A 19,961-nucleotide genomic window follows, 5' to 3' on the forward strand; every position below is an offset into this window, starting at 1 on the left:
GCCTATGTACAAACCAAACCTGACTACTGGTAATCTATGTATATAGGCAAATGTTTAGCCTTCTATCTCAATTCGTTCAAAAGATAGCGTGACGGACAGACAGACTGACATCGCTAGATCGTCTTAGAATTTTTTTGGCCAACCAGAAAATACATACCTTTTAGGGTCTATTATGAATATTTCGAGGAGTTGCGAATATACCCTCAATACAATGATGGCGGATGTAAAATTAGGGAAAATAATGAGGGTGTTTTACGGGCATCTTTGAAGACTCTTAATAGTTTAAAGGAAGATTTATTTGAATATTTTTTTTTTTTTGTCGAACTATCAAAACGGGTAAACTGTTTAAGGCCACATTTCAGCTATAAATAGGCCAGTTGTTGCTCCATTCCATGGAGGGTATATTAATTTTGTCATTGCGTTTATAACTCCTCGAAATACTCATGACAGACCCAACAAAGCGTATATATTCTTGATCAGTGTAAAATTCTAAGTTGACTTAGCGATGTCTGTCTGTCTGTCCGTCTGTCTGTCCATCTGTCTGTTGTAATCACGCTTTCTTTCGAAAAAAGTGAGATAGATGGCTAAAATTTTGCACACATGTTTATTTTGCCAGTAGGCAGGTTAAGTTCGTAAATGTGTCATGAAGGTCCACGTTTTCTTATAGGCCCCATATGACGGTACCTCCCGATATTCGAAATTTTAGAGATTATAGCGACATTATTCACCGGAATTGTTTCAAATTTGGCATTTCAAGTTCGTAATGGATACTACAGCCTATGACAGAAAATTTTCTGTGCAGGTCCACGTCTCCATATAGCCCTCATATAACGGTACCTCCCAATATTCGGGTTTTTTGATGATTTCAGCATCATTATTCACCGGAGTAGTTTAAAATTACGTATTTAGAGTTCGTAATGAGAACTACAGTCTGTGACAGAAACTTGCCTATGCAGGTCCAGGTCTTCGTATAGGCCCATATATCAGTACCTCCTTATATTCGGTATTTTGACGATTTTAGGTACAATACTCACCGAAATTGTTTGAGATGTCGTATTTGAAGTTCGTAATGGATGCTGCAGCCTGTGACAGAAAATTGTCTATGCAGGTCCAGGTCTTCGCACTCGGAGCCGTGGTACATCCCTATATACGATATTTGTATGATTTTAGCTACATTATTCACCGTTTATTTCAAGTTTCGAATTTGAATTTGGTAATGATTTATGACAAACAATGCCTGTGTGGGTCCACGTCGTATTGACACCAATATAACGGCTATTTTATTTTATTTGTATTTTAAAAATTTTAACATAATTTTTTAAGGATTTTATTTCCGAATTTGTTCCATATTGTGGAGGGTATTCAAAGTTCGGCCCGGCCGAACTAACTGCTTTTCATTTTTTTTTTCTTTGGATCGGATATTGGTTATTGAAATTATATTTATATAATTTATATCAATTATCGCCACTCATACTCACCGATGTTTATGATGTTTACGTTTTGTACTATCACTTGGAACTATTTTTTCGAGGTCATCATTTTTATCTGATTCCATTTGCAATTGTATGTCATAAGCGTAATCTTCCGTATAGGGATATTGACTGGATTTCCAATGTGGACAGTTACATTTCACGCACACAATTCGCAGTCCGATTTCAATTCCGATTCCAATCCAATGTTATTGTTTGCCAGCAGCATGGTATCAATGGCAAAAAGTCACAATTGTCCAATTGTTCAGTCGACCGGCAAAAAGGAGATTTTCGATGTTTGTTGACACACAGACACACACACACGAAGAAACAGACAGGGTTCAGTCCAGGCATCAAAGACATGAATTCCACATCATCAAGTCATTCGGTGTGCCAAGAAAAGTGAACAAAACATGAAATGAAAACAAAAAAAAACCCACAAAGAGATAGAAACAAACAAATAGACAAACACACAAAGTGAATTAGAAGTCAAGAAGAAAATGGAACGAGAAAAAAATTATTAATAATGTGTTCATTCGTGTCAAAAAATGTTCATAAACTATAGTTCCTTTGATAAGAATTTATAATTAATGTTGGTTTTTTGTTTGGTCTTTTATTTTGGTGTCATCAGGGTGTTTGTGTGTGTCAAACACACACACACACACAAGAGTATATGTATACATCATTAGTTTTCATTGGGCGGAAAAGGTTCAAGGATCTTTTTCTGCTTACAGGTGTGGATTATACTTACATAGGATCATTAGGTGGCATAGACAGTATGCAGTGCTGCAAACCACTCGTTGCTGGATAGACCAATACTGGATCGGAACAGCGATGATAACGTTCTGTAAGAATATGGCAAAAGAAAAATTAATAATATGGACAATTACAAAAACATTAAGATATATTAGAATTTCTATAAAAAAGTTAAAAAATATCTGTCGGTTTTGCCTACAGATGTATACCCTCAGCCAATGTACGATTACGATTTAAAAATATTTTGGCTTCTGCTATGATTAGTCAAATGTTTAACCCCTTGTGGAGTAGGTTTCGAAGGAATGTGCCAATATTGGCCATTTCGTATCGGACCTAATAATATTATATAACAAGTTTAAAATCAGTAAGTTCAGCCGGGCCGAACCCTCCTCCATACTATGGAGGGTATATTGACTTTGTCATGCCGTTTGTAACTCCTCGAAATACCCATGTCAGACCCAACAAAATATATATATTCTGGATCAGCGTAAAATTCTAAGTCGATTGAGCGATGTCCGTCTGTCTGTCTGTTTGTGCATCTGTCCGTCTGCCTGTCCGTCTGTCTGTCTGTCTGTCTGTCTGTCCGTCTGTCTGTTCTAATCACGCTATCTTTCGAACAAATTAAGATAGATGGCTAAAATTTTGCACACATGCTTATTTTTCCAGTAGGCAGGTTATGTTCGTGAATGGGCCATGTAGGTCCACGTTTTCATATAGCCCCCATATAACGGTACCTACCGATATTCGGTATTTTGATGATTTTAGCGACATTATTCACCGGAATTATTTCAAATTTGGCATTTGAAGATCGAAATGGATACTACACTCTAAGACTGAAAATTGTCTGTGCAAGTCCACGTCTTCGGTCTTCGTATAGCCCCCATATAACGGTACCTCCCTATATTCGGTATTTTGATGATTTTAGCGTCATTATTCACCAGAATTGTTTCAAATTACGTATTTAGAGTTCGTTATGGGAACTACAGCATGTGACAGAAAATTGTCTGTGCAGGTCCAGGTCTTCGTATAGGCCCATATATCAATACCTCCCTATATTCGGTATTTTGATGATTTTAGCGACATTATTCACTGGAATTGTTTCAAATTTGGCATTTGAAGTTCGAAATGGATACTACACTCTAAGACAGAAAATTGTCTGTGCAAGTGCACGTCTTCGTATAACCCCCATATAACGGTACCTCCCAATAATCGGTATTTTTATGATTTTAGCGTTATTATTCACCAGAATTATTTTAAATTACGTATTTAGAGTTCGTTATGGGTTGGGATGGCTGTAGTCATGTGATAGAAAATTGTCTGTGCAGGTCCAGGTCTTCGTACAGGCCCATATATTAGTACCTCCCTATATTCGGTAATTTGACGATTTTAGGTACAATACCCATCGAAATTGTTTGATTTGTGGTATTTGAAGTTCGTAATGGATGCTACAGCCTGTGACAGAAATTTTTCTATGCTAGTCCAGGTCTTCGCACAGCTCCGATATAACGGTACCTCCGATATTTTGATGATTTTAGCTACATTATTCACCGTTTATTTCACGTTTTGAATTTGAATATGGTAATGGCTTATGACAAACAATGCCTATGTAGGTCCAAGTCGTATAAACCCCAATATAACGGCTATATTTGGTATTTTTAAAATTTAAACAGAATTTTTTAAGGATTTTTTTTTTTCGATTTTATTTCGAAATTCATTCCAAATGGTGGAGGGCATTCAAAGCTTGACCCGTCCCAACTTACTGCTTTTTAACTTGTTTGCTTTAATTTTATTGAATGAAAGCAAAAAATTTCGGAAATAGCATCATATTTTGGAATATTGGCACGAATTATGGCCTTTAAACGGCCAATAAAACCGTCACACCCTGCCCGAATGTTGTTCTGCGGTATTTTGGCCCATTCCCGGCGAAGCGCTTGCTTGAGGTGATCGACACTTTGGCATTCTTCAGTGCCAACCTTGCTTATAGTCCAATAGTCCAACGGATTGTTATCCGGAGATTTTGGTAGCCATTGTGCTCTGGCAATGAATCGAGGAACCTTATTTTGTAACCATTTTTCGATCAAGTCGTTTTTTTAGTTTTCGAACCATTTCTACTGATGTTTCTGTTTTCTTCCCTCCACATCCTTTAGCGATGGTACGAGACACAAAAGATTTTTTCTCATTTAAATCCTGGAGTGCCCTAACGATAGCCACTTTTGGTTTTCCAGCCAAATATATAGAAATCACACTATCACGCTTGAATTCCATCACGAATAACTTTTTTTTCTGGAAAATTCTCACCGAAATGCTTTTGTACGCTTGTAAACAATATAATGAGCTGTCACTGGACTAATTTTAATAGCTGTCGGAGTGGCTTAGAAATGACTGTCTGAAGTTGGTTGCAATATTTTTCATCTCACCCTGTATTGGTAACTTCCTCCACTTTACCTGAGATATATGATAATTTTTAGAGAATTTTAACATGTGCGAGAGGTACCAGATATAGTCGAGCGAAGCATTCCATTTTCATGCTTCAACTAATACGTTTAAAAATACTGGTATGGAAATTCATAAATTTCAAATTCATCTCAGGTTTCTGGCAAAGAGAGTTATATTTAGACATAGCAAGTTGTAAAGAATCACTGACTTGTTTCGCAAATTATGATATATGAAAGCTTTGAAAATCTAACCCTTTGTGAGTGAGCTACCAGGAAGGGGTTCACAGATATTTATCATCGTTGTGTTCTTGAAAATATTGAACCCTATAGGTAGGTAGCGAAAGAAATGGTCCGATATCTAGCATCTTATAACAGGTACTGTGTTGATAGAAATATTCAGATGCGTCAAGCCTAAATGGAATCGAATGTTAATTTCGCGTTTTATGAGCTTCATGGATATTCAAAATTTCGACCTATTTGTGGGGGAGGTATCAGAAGGAGTAGACCGATATATCCCATCTTCATAACAGATCTTATGTTAGTGAAAATAATGGGATGTGTGAAATGCTTATTTGGGATTTTGTAAACATTTTGGTTATTCAAAATGTTGACCCCTTTCCCACAAAGGGGAAAAGTCCGATCACTACCGTTTTTACAACACATCCTGTATTCATAGAAATATTCAGATGTGCCAAGTCTAAATGGAATCGCATATTAATTTCGCGTTTTATTAGCTCAATACATTTTCAAAATTTGACCTTTTGTCGGGGAGGTACCAGAAGGAGTGGACTGATGTATTCTACCATGGCACCACACCTTGGGTTAATAAAATTATTGGGATGTGTGAACTTTGAAGACAATCGGACTTTTACATCAGATTTTATAAGAGTTGTAATTATTCAAAATGTTGACCCTTTGTGGGGGAGGTACCTGATAGAGTGGACCGATATTAACCATTTTTGCACCTGACCTAGCACTGGTGAGATTATAAGGATTTGCAAAGTTGGAGCAAAATCGGTTTATCCTTTCTCTTCCTGTGCAGAAAATATATTTTCTTTGAAAATTTCGACCTTTTGTGGGGGAGGTACCCGATGGAGTGGATAGCTATTGTCCATTTTCGGACCTGACCTAGCACTGATGAAAATATCACGATTCGAAAAATTGGAGCAAAATCGGATTATTTTTTCTCTTTCTGTGCAAATAATAGTTTTTTGAAAATTTCGAACTTTTGTGGGGGAGGTAGCAGAAGGAGTGGACTGATATGTTCCATCTTCACACCAGACCTTAGGTTAATAAAATTATTGGGTTGTGTAAAATTCGAAGACAATCGGTCTCTTACATCACATTTTATGAGACTATTCAAAATGTTTACCCTTGGTAGGGGAGGTACCTGATTGAGGCGACCGATATTATCAATTTTCGTACCTGACATATCACTGACGCAAGTATTAGGATTCGCAAAGTTGGAAAAAACCGGATTATCCTTTCTCTTTCTTTGCAAAAAATTATTTTCTTTAAAAATTTTGACATTTTGTGTAGGAGGTACCAGAAGAGTGGACCGATACTGCCCATCACCGAACTCGATCTAAATTTAACAATAATATTACGATGTACCAACTTTGGATCAAATCGGATACTCCCTTCGCCAGCCAGACGGACAGACATCGCTAGATCGACTCCAAATGTCCTGAAACGGATTTGGTACAAAGAGACCTAGGGTATAAAACCATTATTTCGATAAGGTACGTTTTGGCCGAATCAAATGATATATACTCTCTGTAGCCATATGGCTGAGGGTATACAAATATTTAGGGTCTACTAGAAAGTGGGCGTTTAAGGACTAAAAAAATTGTAGATTAAAAAAAGCTAAAAAGTGTCAGTCGGACAAATATCTGCCCTCAGCCAATGTTTGATTATTGAAATATATTTTGACTTTTGTTATGATTATTCAAATTGTTGATCCTCAATGGAGTAGCTACTGAAGCAATGGGCCTATGTTGTCCATTTCGTATCGTAACTAAATAAATATGATAAAAATATTGCGACGTACCAGGTTTGGACTATATGGACTACTTCCTTCACTTTATATGAGATATGCGATAATTGTTAGAAAATGTTGTGCGTGAGGAACCAGATATAGTCGACCAAAGTTCTACATTTTCTTACTTCATCTAATACAAATAAGAATATTTCATAATCATTTTTCGATGTACCAAGTTTGGACCAAATCGGATACTCTCTTCGAAAGTTATCGTGAAAGTAATCAGCAGACAGACATACGGACAGACGGACGGACATCGCCAGATCGACTCCAAATGTCCCCAAAGAAACTTAGGGTCTAAAACCGTTATTTCGATGAGACACGTTTTGGTCGTATCAAATGACATATACCCTCTGTAGCCACGTGGCTGAGGGTATAAAAAACTGGAAATCCTATGAATAAATTTTTAGGACTTTCTGGTTATTTTTTCAAGGACTAAAATAACATGTCCATGTCCATGCAGGGCTTAAATAATGCACTATGACAAAACCTGACGTATGCAGGTCCACGTCTTCGTATAGTCCCCATACAACGTACCTCCCGATATTCGACATTTTAATGATTATAGCGGCATTATTCACCGGAATTATTTCAAATTTCGTATTTGTCATATAAAGAGGTTAATTTAAGAGGTATTTCGCTACGATCTGTTTGGTTTTTTGAAAATTTTCTAGTTCTTTCAAAATGGCGGAGGCCGAACTTAGCTGTTTTTTTTCTAGTTAAATATTTTGTCAAGGGCTAACAGCTCCCTAATCGTAGAAATTAAGGATCAGCTTTAAAGTGTCTACTCACTGTATTTTCTCTTCTTGCGCCGATACTCATCATCGCTACCGCTCTGACCCGATGGAATGATGTGTTGTGCCGGGAAACGATGTTGTTTCTCCTTCAGACGCGATCCGGATGATTTCGTTGTTGTACAACAACCTGTGGGGCCAATGCTCGAACCAGTCGATGTTGAGGTCATGCGATGCAGCTTTGCCGTGTCATCGTTTAGCGACGAGGTGGTCGTTGTGGCAGCGGTGGTGGTGGTGTTGGTTACAATGGCGGCATTTTCCGAACCTACCGCTGCTGCTGGGCCACCCATCAATGTGGATGAGGAATACGATTCGATCACAGGATATTGCTGAGGCAGTTCTGAGTTGGCCGATGCCATGGTGACAATGTGCAAAGATTGCGATGGAATATCACTGGGCGTCTTGGGCGCCCGGTTGGTGATCTGGGTGGGAGCTATGGGCGATTTGGTGACTAATTTGAAACTATCTACTAAGATTTTCTGCTTACTATTGCTTGCAATGTGTAATTGTTGTAGTTCGGCTAGGGGAAGTTGTTGTTGCAATGGCAGCTCTAGGGGTGCTGGTGGTGAGGCTGAGGCCACGGGCGAGGGCTGGGCTGTTTCGCATGGTGGTGGCATGGGTGGTGGCGGCCGCGTGCGGCCATTGCCCAAGGCCACCAAAACACTGGTGCTTTTCGATTTGAAGCGATCGTTGATGTTGACGGGTCGAGTTGAACGCCCCACAAAATCGGCCACTGAGGGAGCGCCATGCAGCGAAGTGGAATCGCTTTGATTCAGTAATGTACTGACGGTGATGTTGGCACTGTCCTCGGAGGTGTTTTGCCGGGAAATGTTGCGCGACTCAAAAAGGCTGTCGGTGTAGGAAAATTGATTGGGCAAAAAACGTCTGCGGGAGGCCATGTCGCTGTCCTGCTCTGGTAGCTCGGCCAAAGGCATGGGTTCAATGATGTTTATGGGTGGTTGGGTGGTGCTCGGCGATGTCCCCACCACGGCGGCTTTAGTGACTGGCGGTGACATGGCTTTCGGCGGAGCATGGACCATGGTGCGTATGACATGCCGCGAGGGCAGTATAGGACTGCATTGGGCACTAATCGACTTGGCCTCCAGGATACGTTGCCGCTTGGCAGAGGCCTTGATGCGTTCATAGGCCACATCTTCGGGTATGATTTCGGTGGCCCCAAAACTAACGGTACAGCGTGAACTGGCAAAGGACAGGCTCTCAATGCTGTCCCGCATTGAGGTGAGACTATCCTCACACAGTGTGTTTGAATTGAGCCGGGCTCCGGCTCCATTGTCATAGCCACTTGCCAGGGAACTGGTATCACAGGTAAGCTCACGTGAGTGGCCTGCAGGATGGGTGGCGGACACGGAAGGTTTCTTTTCAGCCTTTGAGTCCGCCGATGAGCTTGAGGTGTGGACCTCTGTGGGTGTGCCATGGGTTTGGGCCATAACCAAAACGTTATGTTTCACCATTTTGCCCGACGAATTGCTAAGGGTGCTGGCAACGCTGTCCTCCGGACCTGTCCCATGAGGATGCTGCTGTTGTTGTGGTTGTTGTTGTTGCGTTTTTTGTGTCTCTGAACTGGCAGTGTTCGATTTCGATTTGGACCTGGTGGTAGGCGAATAACGCAGCTGGGCCGACTGTTGACTGGAGAGTGGTGGACTCTGCGCCGAGGACATACTGCGATCGGTTTCAATGTCCAATGACTGGGCTTGGACATGGTCCTTGCGAATGGCAGTTTTTTGCATTGGCATTTTCGTTAGTTTCTGGGGTGTTGTGGGTTCCGAATGGGCCTGCATAATCTTGTCCACACTGCCGCCAGCCGATTCACTGAGCATGGAACTTTTCCGTGAGTCAACGCTGCTAAATAAACGCTTGGCCAAGAATATCCTGCCAATGGATTTGCGTTTCAATCGTTTATTGCGCTTGCGCTCCTCACAGTCTCGCTTCATGGCCTGCATTTTCTTTTCGAGCAGGGAATTGAAAACCAGTTCATAGGTCACGGCCCGCTGATAGTCCTCCAGATCGGGTATGCCATAGGTGGAGACGGCCTTGTCCGATTTACTTAGAGGACCCCCGCCCTCGTCCATGGGAGTTGTGGGGCTTGGCAGTTCCTCGGCCAAGGGGTGTGGCATTGCCACTCCCTCCTTTGGCTGGTCTCTGGATGTCAACTCTCCTCTGCATAACTCCGCAGCCGCATCCTTGTGTTCCGCTGTTGAAGATTGCTTTTGAATCGTATCATCGTCCATTTTAGAATTTTGATTTATTAACGCCACGCCGCTCTCAGCTTTCGATACTATAATGCTGATAGCTTCCGGCTATGGCTCAACATTTGGCACAACTCTGGCCGCTGCAGAAAGTCACCGAGTTGGGGGAGGAGGGGAGGATGTGGCAAAAAGAGATGCTGGTGTTGTTGTTTGTTTTTGCGACTATTAGAGCTTAAAGGGAATTTGGGTGGCAGCCGCTGCTTCTGTGGCTGTGGCTGCTGTTTGTTTACGGCTATGCCTGACGTTGACAAGGACCACAAAGTTGCTGTTGTTGTTTTAGTTGTTGTTGTTGGCAAGTGAAATGACAATGACACTTTGATTGATAACCTAGATGTGAATGCTAATGTTCTCGCTGTGACTCGCCCGACTCGGCTGACAATGGCGGCTATTATTATCGCTCTGAGGGAAGATAGTTGCGTTTCCGCTCCTTTCGCTGCCGCAGAAAATAAAGCTGGTATTGACTTGTTATTGTTGTCGGATTCAGATTCTGATGCTGCTGATGCTTCTGGTTCGGCTTCTATTGATGACGACAATTTTTTCAACATTTTTCATTCGTTTTGCATTCCAACAAACCAAGTGACAATGACAACAATATTGCTGATGACACTCCTTCTCCGCCTAACAACAAGGACGATGACACCCCTAACAATGATGTTGTTGTTGTAAATATTTGCACAGATTTCCGATACCCAGACAAACAAAACATATTGACATTTATATGTGTGTGAATGTGTGCGGGTGGACCAGCTCTCTTCGATGGCGAACAATTCAATTTACTGGGTATCCCTCAGCTCTTCCCCGTTTTGTCTTCGAAAATGGTGTCTTTATATTCTTGAGAAAGCACCGAACAATGAAAGCAACTAGAAAAGATTATTTTTCACATTTCTTTGATTGCGTTTTACTTTATCCCCTGTTTCTCGTTTTTGTGTGTTTTACTGAAAAATTGTTGTCTATTCTTCTGTGATGAAATGAAGGAATCCAGTAGATTGTTGACAACGTCTGGAAGAGAAGAAAAAGGGGAGAATGTTAAAAATGTTATATTGTTATTTACAGAAAAACATTGAAAGGAAAGGAAATTAAATTTTGTGGTTAAAATTGATTATGACATTTATTTCAAACCAGATTGGAGGTTATATTTAAAATTTTTTTCCAGTAAATGCACACACACACACCTGAATTGTTGTTAATTAAAAGAAGAAAAATATCTGAAAGTTCTCACCAACTTGTGCAAAATATATTTCCCAAGAATCTTGCAAACGAAGATACAATTAAAAAACATGAACATTCGATCATAAAAACCTGAACAGGAACAACAGGGTGAGATAAAAATGAACTGCATTTTTTTTTGACATTTTTTATTAATTTACCGAATAAAAGCTAAAAATGTCGGAAATAGCATCAAATTTTAGACTATGTTTAGATTTGTTCGAATTGGTCACCTTTGGCACGAATTAGAGCCTTCAAACAGCCAATGAATCCTTCACACGCTGCCCGAATGTTATTCTGCTATATTTTGAGCCATTCCCGGCGAAGCGCTTACTTGAGGTGATCGACACTTTGGTATTTTTTAGTGCCAACTTTGTTTTCAAAATACTCCAGACACAATAGTCCAACGGATTGGTATCCGGTGATTTTTGTGGCCATAGTGCGCGTGCGTGGGTGGCGCGTACTGAGTCCTGCTAAGTCCTACTTGATACGCATAGTGGTATAGGATATCAAATAGTCGGACGTCAAGAGTCCGACTTCCAAATCATGGAGAGTATTCGAAGTTCTTCACTTGTGGTTTTTATTTTTCGGACTCAATACCTAATTTTGAGATGCATTGAGTTTTTATGTTCACTCTTCCAGCGTACGTGACAGTAATACACATGTCATACCCTCAACGCCTAATGAACGCCTAAACATACATACATACATACATAAAAAAGTTCTTGGAAAAATCTCCCATTTTATTATTTTTTTTTTGTCAAAATTTATTGATATTTTATGACATTTATGACTCTTAAGAAGACATTAAAAACTGACTGTGTTCTTTTTTTATTAAAGGAAAAAAAAAACGAAGAAAAAATTTAAATCTTTATCCAAATGTTGGAAGATTTATTGCCATAGGTCATTAAAAATGTTATGGGTGTTCAATGGGGCAATATCCCGACCCGTTGTATACCACTCGAACGAAACGTTGTAATAAAGAAATGAAGGCGGGAAAAACACACACACACACCCACTTACATTGCAATGCCCTATGAAGTGAGTGGGGGAAAGGGTGTGCTCTGCATTCATGATGTGTATGAAAAGGATATCATGTTGTAGTGGTGGTGGTAGTGGTAGTAACAGAAATCATTATCCCATTTTTTTGGGTATAGACAAACATTGAAATTGCTTTTTATTGGCCATATTGAAGTGGAATGCAGTAAGAGGTCGGTAGTTTAAAGCAACAGCTGCCGTCGTGTGGTTGGAGGACAGTGGGTCTAGTTGGAAGGAAATCTACCGGGTCAGATACAAAAACTGTAACAAAGTCAAAAGCCACAGTTTTTACATTTCTCTTTTTTATACCCTCCACCATACTATGGAGGGTATTTTAACTTTGTCATTCCGTTTGTAACTCCTCGAAATACTCATGTCAGACCCAACAAAGTATATATATTCTTGATCAGCGTAAAATTCTAAGTCGCTAAATCGACTTGTCCGTCTGTCTGTCTGTCCGCCTGTCTGTCTGTCTGTTGTAATCACGCTATCTTTCGAATGAATTAAGATAGATGGCTAAAATTTTGCACACATGTTTATTTTTCCAGTAGGCAGGTCAAGTTCGTAAATGGACCATATAGATCCACGTTTTCATATAGCCCCCATAAAACGGTACCTCCCGATATTCGGTATTTTGATGATTTTAGCGACATTATTCACCCGAATTGTTTCAAAATTGGTATTTGAAGTTCGTTATGGGAACTACAGTCTGTGACAGAAAATTGTCTGTGCTGGTCCAGGTCTTCGTATAGCCCCCATATAACGGTACCTCTCTATGTTCTGTATTTTGATGATTTTAGCGACATTATTCACCGGAAGTGTTTCAAATTTGGTATTTGAAGTTCGAAATGGATACTAAACCCTAAGACAGAAAATTGTCTGTGCAGGTTCGCGTCTTCGTATAGCCCCCATATAACGGTACCTCCTGATATTCGGAGTTTAGATGATTTTAGAAACATTATTAACCGGAATTGTTTCAAATTTGGTATTTGAAGTTCAAAATGGATACTACATCCTACGACGGAAAATTGTCTGTGCAGGTCCACGTCTTCTTATAGCCCCCATAAAACGGTACCTCCCCATATTTGGTATTTTGATGATTTTAGCAACATTATTCACCGGAATTATTTCAAATTTGGTATTTGATGTTCGTAGTGGATGCTACAGCCTATGACAGAAATTTGTCTGTGCTGGTCACGTCTTCGTATAGCCCCCATATAACGGTACCTCCCTATGTTCGGTATTTTGATGACTTTAGCGACATTATTCTCCGGAATTGTTTCAAATTTGGTATTTGAAGTTCGAAATGGGTACTAAACCCTAAGACAGAAAATTGTTTGTGCAGGTCCACGTTTTCATATAGCCCCCATATAACGGTACCTCCCGATATTCGGTATTTGATGATTTTAGCGTCATTATTCACCAGAGTTGTTTCAAATTACGTATTTGGAGTTCGTTATGAAAACTACTATCTGTGACAGAAAATTGTCAATGTAGGTCCAAGTCCTCGTATAGGCCCCATATATCAATACCACCCTATATTCGGTATTTTGATGATTTTAGGTACAATACCCATCGAAATTGTTTGAGATGTGGTATTTGAAGTTCGTAATGGATGGTACAGCCTGTGACAGATAATTGTCTATGCAGGTGCAGGTCTTCGCACAGCTCCGATATAACGGTACCTCCCTATATGCGATATTTTAACGATTTTAGCTACATTAATCACTGTTTATTTCAAGTGTCGAGTTTGAATATGGTAATGGCTTATGACAAACAATGCCTATGTAGGTCCACGTCGTATAGACCCCAACAGACGGCTATATTTGGTATTTTTAAAATTTTAACAGAATTTTTAAGAATTTTATTTTTTGAAAATTTTTAAACTCGTTCCTAAAGGTGGAGGGTATTCAAAGTACGGCCCGGTACTGCTTTTTAACTTGTTAAATTTTATTAAATAAAAGCGAAAAATGTCGGAAATTGCATCAAATGTTATAATAAGTTTACGAATTGGTCACCTTGGGCACGAATTATGGCCTTCAAATGACCAATGAAACCGTCACACGCTGCCCGAATGTTGTTCTGCAGTATTTTGGCCCATTCCCGGCGAATGGAGTGATCGACACTTTGGTATTTTTTCCGGAGATTTTGGTGGTCATTGTGCTCTAGAAATGAAGTGAGGAACCTCATTTTGTAACCATTCGTGGGTGGCGCGTGCTGAATGTGATAGTGCTGAATCCTGTTGGAATGTCCAAGGCCAAAATGTTTTCGTGTCCACGGCTCGATCACTGATGCCACGGTCGATCACCATGACCGGCGCTTGAGTTCTGGTGGCCGAACCGAAGGTTCACATTTTCAGCTGACCTGGCGTGTTTGGCAAGTAAATACGATCATTTTGTTTGTTTACAAACTGCTGGACAACTACTGTTTTCTCATCGGAGAAAACCAAATTCGGTAGTTCACCACTTTCGGCCAAGCGAAGTAACTCTTTAGCTCTTTTAAGTCTATTTTCTTTCTGTGGCGGTGTAACTTCTTGCACTTTTTGGAATTTCAATGACTTTGCCCCAAATCTCATTCTTCAATATTTGCCGAATGTAATATTGCGATATGTTCAGCTCACGCGATTATGTCGGACAATTTCTGCTGATGTTGCTGTTTTTATCCGTCCTCTTCCTTGACGTCAGGCTACGCTATCTGTATTACGGCCCGGTTACGAGCGATGGTACGAGACACAAAAGATTTATTCACATTTAAATGCTGGGGTGCTTTAACGATATCCTCTCGTGGGTTTTCAGCCAAATATAAAAAAATCACACCATCACGCTTGAATTTCATCACGAATAAGTTTTTTTATGGAAAATTCTCACCAAAAACCTTTGTACACTTGTAAACAATATAATAAGCTGTCACTGGAATAGTTTTAACAGCTGTCGAACGAGTGGCTTAGAAATAACAGCAGTCTGAAGTTGGTTGCAGTTTTTTCATCTCACCCTGTATTTCGTAAATATTTGTTTCGAATTTTACCCATTTGAAATGGCTTTGAATTTTACTCCCCAACACCATTCCACCATGTTCGAAACATTTGGTAGCTGCGAATGAACATTACTATAAAACAAGACATTCGATATGCATGGAATTGCTCTACAACTTGTACGTGCTGGTAGACGATAACATTTCTAATTTTTATCCGTGAGTGTGTGTATGTGTGTGTGGGTGGATCACAATAACGAAATGTAGAAGAAATCAAAACTTCAAATATATGTGTATATGTGTGTATTTTAAAGAAAAATCCGCCTGTAGCTTTGGCGTTGGCTTGCAAACGTGTTTTTTTAAAGAATATTTTTAAAGGAATTCTAGGGACCTTCAGAATATGTTTTTTAGAAGGACCTCTGGACCAACAAACGTGAATTTTTTAAAGAACATTTTAAGGAATTCCAAGGACCTTCAAAATATGTCTACAAGGACCTCTGGACCAACAAACGTGGATTTTTTAAAGAATAACATTTAAGGACTATCAACAAAATTGGATTTTTGGAATAAGTTTTAAGGACAATGAACAAAAGTGGATTTTTTTAAAAGAATATTTTTTCAAGGATCAACAAACGTGGATTTTTTGACGAAGATTTTTTCAAGAATCAACAAACGTTGATTTTTCGACGAAGATTTTTTCAAGGATATTTGACGAATATTTTTTTCAAAGATTTTCAAGGACCTCCAGACCAAGAAACGTGGAGTTTTTGTAGAATATGTTCTCAAGGTCAATCAAGGACCTTCAGAATATTTTTAAGGACTTTAAGAACAGTGCGGATTTTATAAGGAATATTTTTAAAATGCTTTATTTTTAAGAATGTTTTTCCAAACTTTCAACGACCTTTAGACCAATAAACGTGGTTTTTTTGGAGAATATTTTTTCAGACTTTCAAGAACCTTCAGACCAACAAATATAAGATGTTTTTAAGGACTTTCAGAATATTTTTCCAAGGACGTGAATTTTTTAAAGAATATTTCCAAGGATCTTCAGATTTTTTCCAAATACGTGGATTTTTTAAGGATATTTTTTTAGCAGATCTTTTTTTTAAGGTCGTGGATTTCCTAAGGAATATTTCCAGGAGTTTCAATTTTTTTTCGATACGAAGGTTTTTTGAAGAATTTTTTCAAGGACCTTCATATCCTTTTTTTCAATGACGTGGATTTTTTAAAGAATATTTTCAAAGACCTTAAGATTTATTTTCAAGGATATGGATTTTAAGGAAAAGAAGATTATGAAAGTCCTTGAAAATATTCTTTTAAAAATCCACGCCATTAAAAAAAATAATTATGAAGTTCCTTGAAAATATGCTTCAAAAAATCCACGACCCAGAAAATAAAATCTGAAGATCCTTGAATATATTCTTTTAGAAATCCTTAGAATCTCCTTTGAGAAACGTGGATTTTTTAAACGATATTTTCAAGGACATACAGAATCTTTTTTTGGGAAACGTGGTTTTTTTTAGGAAATTTTTTTTTGAGGTTTTCGATGAGGGTCTCTAGGGTCAATTTGAAGGAATATTTTTTCAAATATTTTTATAAAGACGGACTATAAGGACAAACATAACACAAAAGCTGAATTTTAAAAATAATATTTTTTTATTTTACTGCTCGTAGAATCAATTTCTCTTTTCCACTGAGTTTGTTGTTTACTGATACCATCTAAAGCATTTTACAGATCTATGGCGTATGCCCTCATCCTGTTACACAAAAATCGCTCCTAATAAACTTGTACACATCTCACTTAAGACGAAAAATTTCCTAATTATCGTCAACAAAACGCTAATAGACTTCATTAAGGCAGCAAGCATAAACGCTTAAATTTGTATAGCAATTTTCCGACAAAAAAAAAAAAAAAACAATTAAAACAGCCAAAACCACAAATTACCCCGTGTATAAACAGCACGCTCATAAAACACCCATATAATGACTTAAACACATCAGTGTTCATAAAGACACACATACTCGCTTACACACACACACACACACGTATCCAAATAATCACTTGCTTCCTCTAAAAACAAATTTACTTCCGCTTCCTGTTCAACATTCATGGCGCAGAGGCACAGCAGATCTTTATGGAGAATTTCGTCGTTTCCGTTTGGCGTTAAATATTATGGAACTTTAGATTGCCATTATTATTTTGGTTTTTTTTTTTTTTTTTTTGTTTTTTTTAAGCATAAGCACCCAAAATTGATGTTGTTGTCGTTTTTGCCAAAAAATCAAAAAATCCCACATAAGCAGTCTTAACAAAGCTAGTGATCAGGGGCGTGGCACTGTAATTTTGAAAGGGTAGGAAAACACTTTAATTATTTCTTTCTCAATAGAAAACCTCTCTTTTAACGGGGTTTCAGACTACTATCCTAAATTCCTTACTTATTCCCTCACTCCTCCCTTCTTCCGTGCCCATGATTTGAGCCACAAAAATCTGTTGCTAGAAGAATTTTGTCGTAGCCCAAAAAAATTAAGAACATAAAAATTTGTTAGCTTTACACCAGCAGAGGAACAACAACGCATAATAACGATGCAGTTGCATCTGTTGCCATTGTTGTTCTTGTTGTTGTCATTACTGTCGGCATTGTTGCTTTATTCTCTGTAATTTGCGTCCGGCAACAACTTAAGTTGCCTTTTATGACAACTAATTAAATTTTTATTACATTAAAGCCAATCTGTTTGCCGTTATCTGCTACAGATGGCCTTATTATGAAATTGGATTGTTGTAGTTGCTGCTTGCTGAATTCTGCATAAGGATAAGAGCGTTGCATAAAAAATGGGAATATATAGGCGATATGTTTGGCTATTATTAAAGAGGACACCAGAAAAAGGTGGTCTGCGGTGGAAATTTTTTGAAAAGCTTACAATGGGCTGGAGATCCTTAAATCTGGATTTTGTTGATCCTTGAATCTTTAAGGACCTTCTATGAACGAATGATCGTTTAGAGATCTTCCAGGTATGGGGGGTCTTTGAAAAATACTTCTTTGGTCCTTTGGTGAATAAAATCGTAGTTAAATACTAACTGAGAATCGACGCCCAAACGACGGTTTTAGGAAAGTCATAATAAAAGGATACGAAAAGGAAAAAAATAGAAAGTTATGAAATCTGTAATGAAAGTCACTGATAGAGTGCAGGATATATGAACAAAAGGGTGTTTGGAAATTCGAACTTTAAAGATACGAAAAGTTCAGAAATCGTACTGAAGTTCTAAAATTAAAATAAATGAGAATCAAGGTTATGAAGTAATTATACCCTGCAACACTATGTGTTGGGGGTATTATAAGTTTGATTGGGCCAGAATTTATGTAACACCTCGAAATATTGGTTTCCCATATAGGAAAGTATATATGAATCTTCCTAGCTCGCCGAGCTGAGTCGATCTAGCTATGTATGTCCGTCTGTCCATGTTAATTTGTAATCACGCTACAGGTCGCAATTATGGCCCGATCCGTATGAAATTTTGCACGAAGGTGGGGTTAGGGTCAGAATAGAAGCCTATTTCTTTTGGAGACGATCGCCAAATGTTTAGGGGTTGAAATGGACCAAATACTGAAAAAATGTCGGATTTTGCAGTAGTTATACAGGTCGCAATTATAGACCAATCGACGCGGAATTTCGCATGTAGCTAGAGTTTAGGGCGGGGAAGAAGCCTACCAATTTGCGTGGTCATCGGATAATATTTAGCGGGTAAAATAGATCATATCTTTTGTGTTGAAAAAATTCCAAAAATCTTCATTAAACTGCGAATATTTTAAATCCCGGAGAAATTACAAAGCCGTGACAAGGTTACTTCTGATCTTTACATTGATGTTAACATCCATCAAATCGGATATATAGACAAAATATGTGCGATATATATGTCTATCAAAAAAGATATGCTTGAAAGGTCGCTTATATGTCGACTGATTTCGACAGTTCTCATTAATTCAGAATGGCCTCTTGGCAGGAAAGAAAAAACGTCTAAAAAATCGCATAAAAATATCTCTCTAAAGATGAAAATATTGATTTTGAACATTTTCTCATATTTTTCAATTTTGTCATATTTTTTTGGCATATTTTCATTTTGAATTAAACATTTGGTAATATTTCTACAGCTAACAAAACTAAGTAGTTAGGATATCAGGATATCATATACAGATCGCATTTATGGCCCGATCCTTATGAAATTTTGCATGTGGATAAGATGAGGGTCAGAATAGAAGTCTACTCTTTTTGGAGATAATCGCCAAATATTTAGGGGTTGAAATGGACAAAAAAACTGCAAAATTTTCAGCAAGTCGTAATTATCGCCCGATCCTCACGCGAATTTGAATGGAGGTTACCGGACATTGCAAAAGCCAAATAGTTTTGGATGGCCATCCAAAAATATTCAATGTGTGAAATAGTTTGCCAACTTTTGTAGACAAAATACGAAAATGTCCATTCCAGTGACTTTTTGGAGAATTCACAAATACAGGAAAGACGCACTTCTGACTATTTCGTTAAGGCTGATTTCGTTGAAGAATATAGTCAAATGTCTGTATCTCATATAGATGCGTTTTAGTCAAAAACCAATAATAAATGTTAATCTTTTGCTGCTTCTGAGAGATTATAGGTCTTTGGGAAATATTGGTTCCAGATCTAGGAAGACCATTTACGTGCAACATCTACCAATAAATTGGAAATGAGCAAATTCGTTTAAGTTGCTATTATTCGAAAAGTATGTCGCCTATATAAACAGTATCATTTATTATAGTGATGTAGGGTATTTAATGGTCGGCCCTGTTCGAGGGTAGCCTTTGCTTACTTGTTTTGATATATGAAGGTGGTCATGGAAATGTGTACCATAACCGTACGAAGAGTACTGAATGGTCATATATTTTGTATTGAGTGAAGGGATAGAGAAAATATTCAGAAATTTAATATTTAGGTTTGTTGCTCTGCGGTATTTTGGC

The 19,961-nt window shown here is 38.4% G+C and overlaps 1 protein-coding gene across 1 annotated transcript in view; it reads right to left on the reverse strand.

The window, feature by feature from the left end:
• Window positions 1-19,961, reverse strand: part of LOC101895872 (mucin-4) — a 216,426-nt gene that overhangs the window by 17,761 nt on the left and 178,704 nt on the right. Inside the window, exons 2-4 of the mRNA XM_059125846.1 lie at window positions 7,494-10,761; window positions 2,221-2,314; window positions 1,479-1,601 (exon numbers count right to left, since the gene is read on the reverse strand). Coding sequence (XP_058981829.1) covers window positions 1,479-1,601; window positions 2,221-2,314; window positions 7,494-9,744 — 2,468 coding nt within the window. The 5' untranslated portion in view covers window positions 9,745-10,761. The remainder of the gene's footprint in view (window positions 1-1,478; window positions 1,602-2,220; window positions 2,315-7,493; window positions 10,762-19,961) is intronic.

The sequence above is a fragment of the Musca domestica genome, unplaced genomic scaffold (assembly GCF_030504385.1).
Source record: "Musca domestica strain aabys unplaced genomic scaffold, Musca_domestica.polishedcontigs.V.1.1 35, whole genome shotgun sequence".
Lineage (NCBI taxonomy): Eukaryota > Metazoa > Arthropoda > Insecta > Diptera > Muscidae > Musca > Musca domestica.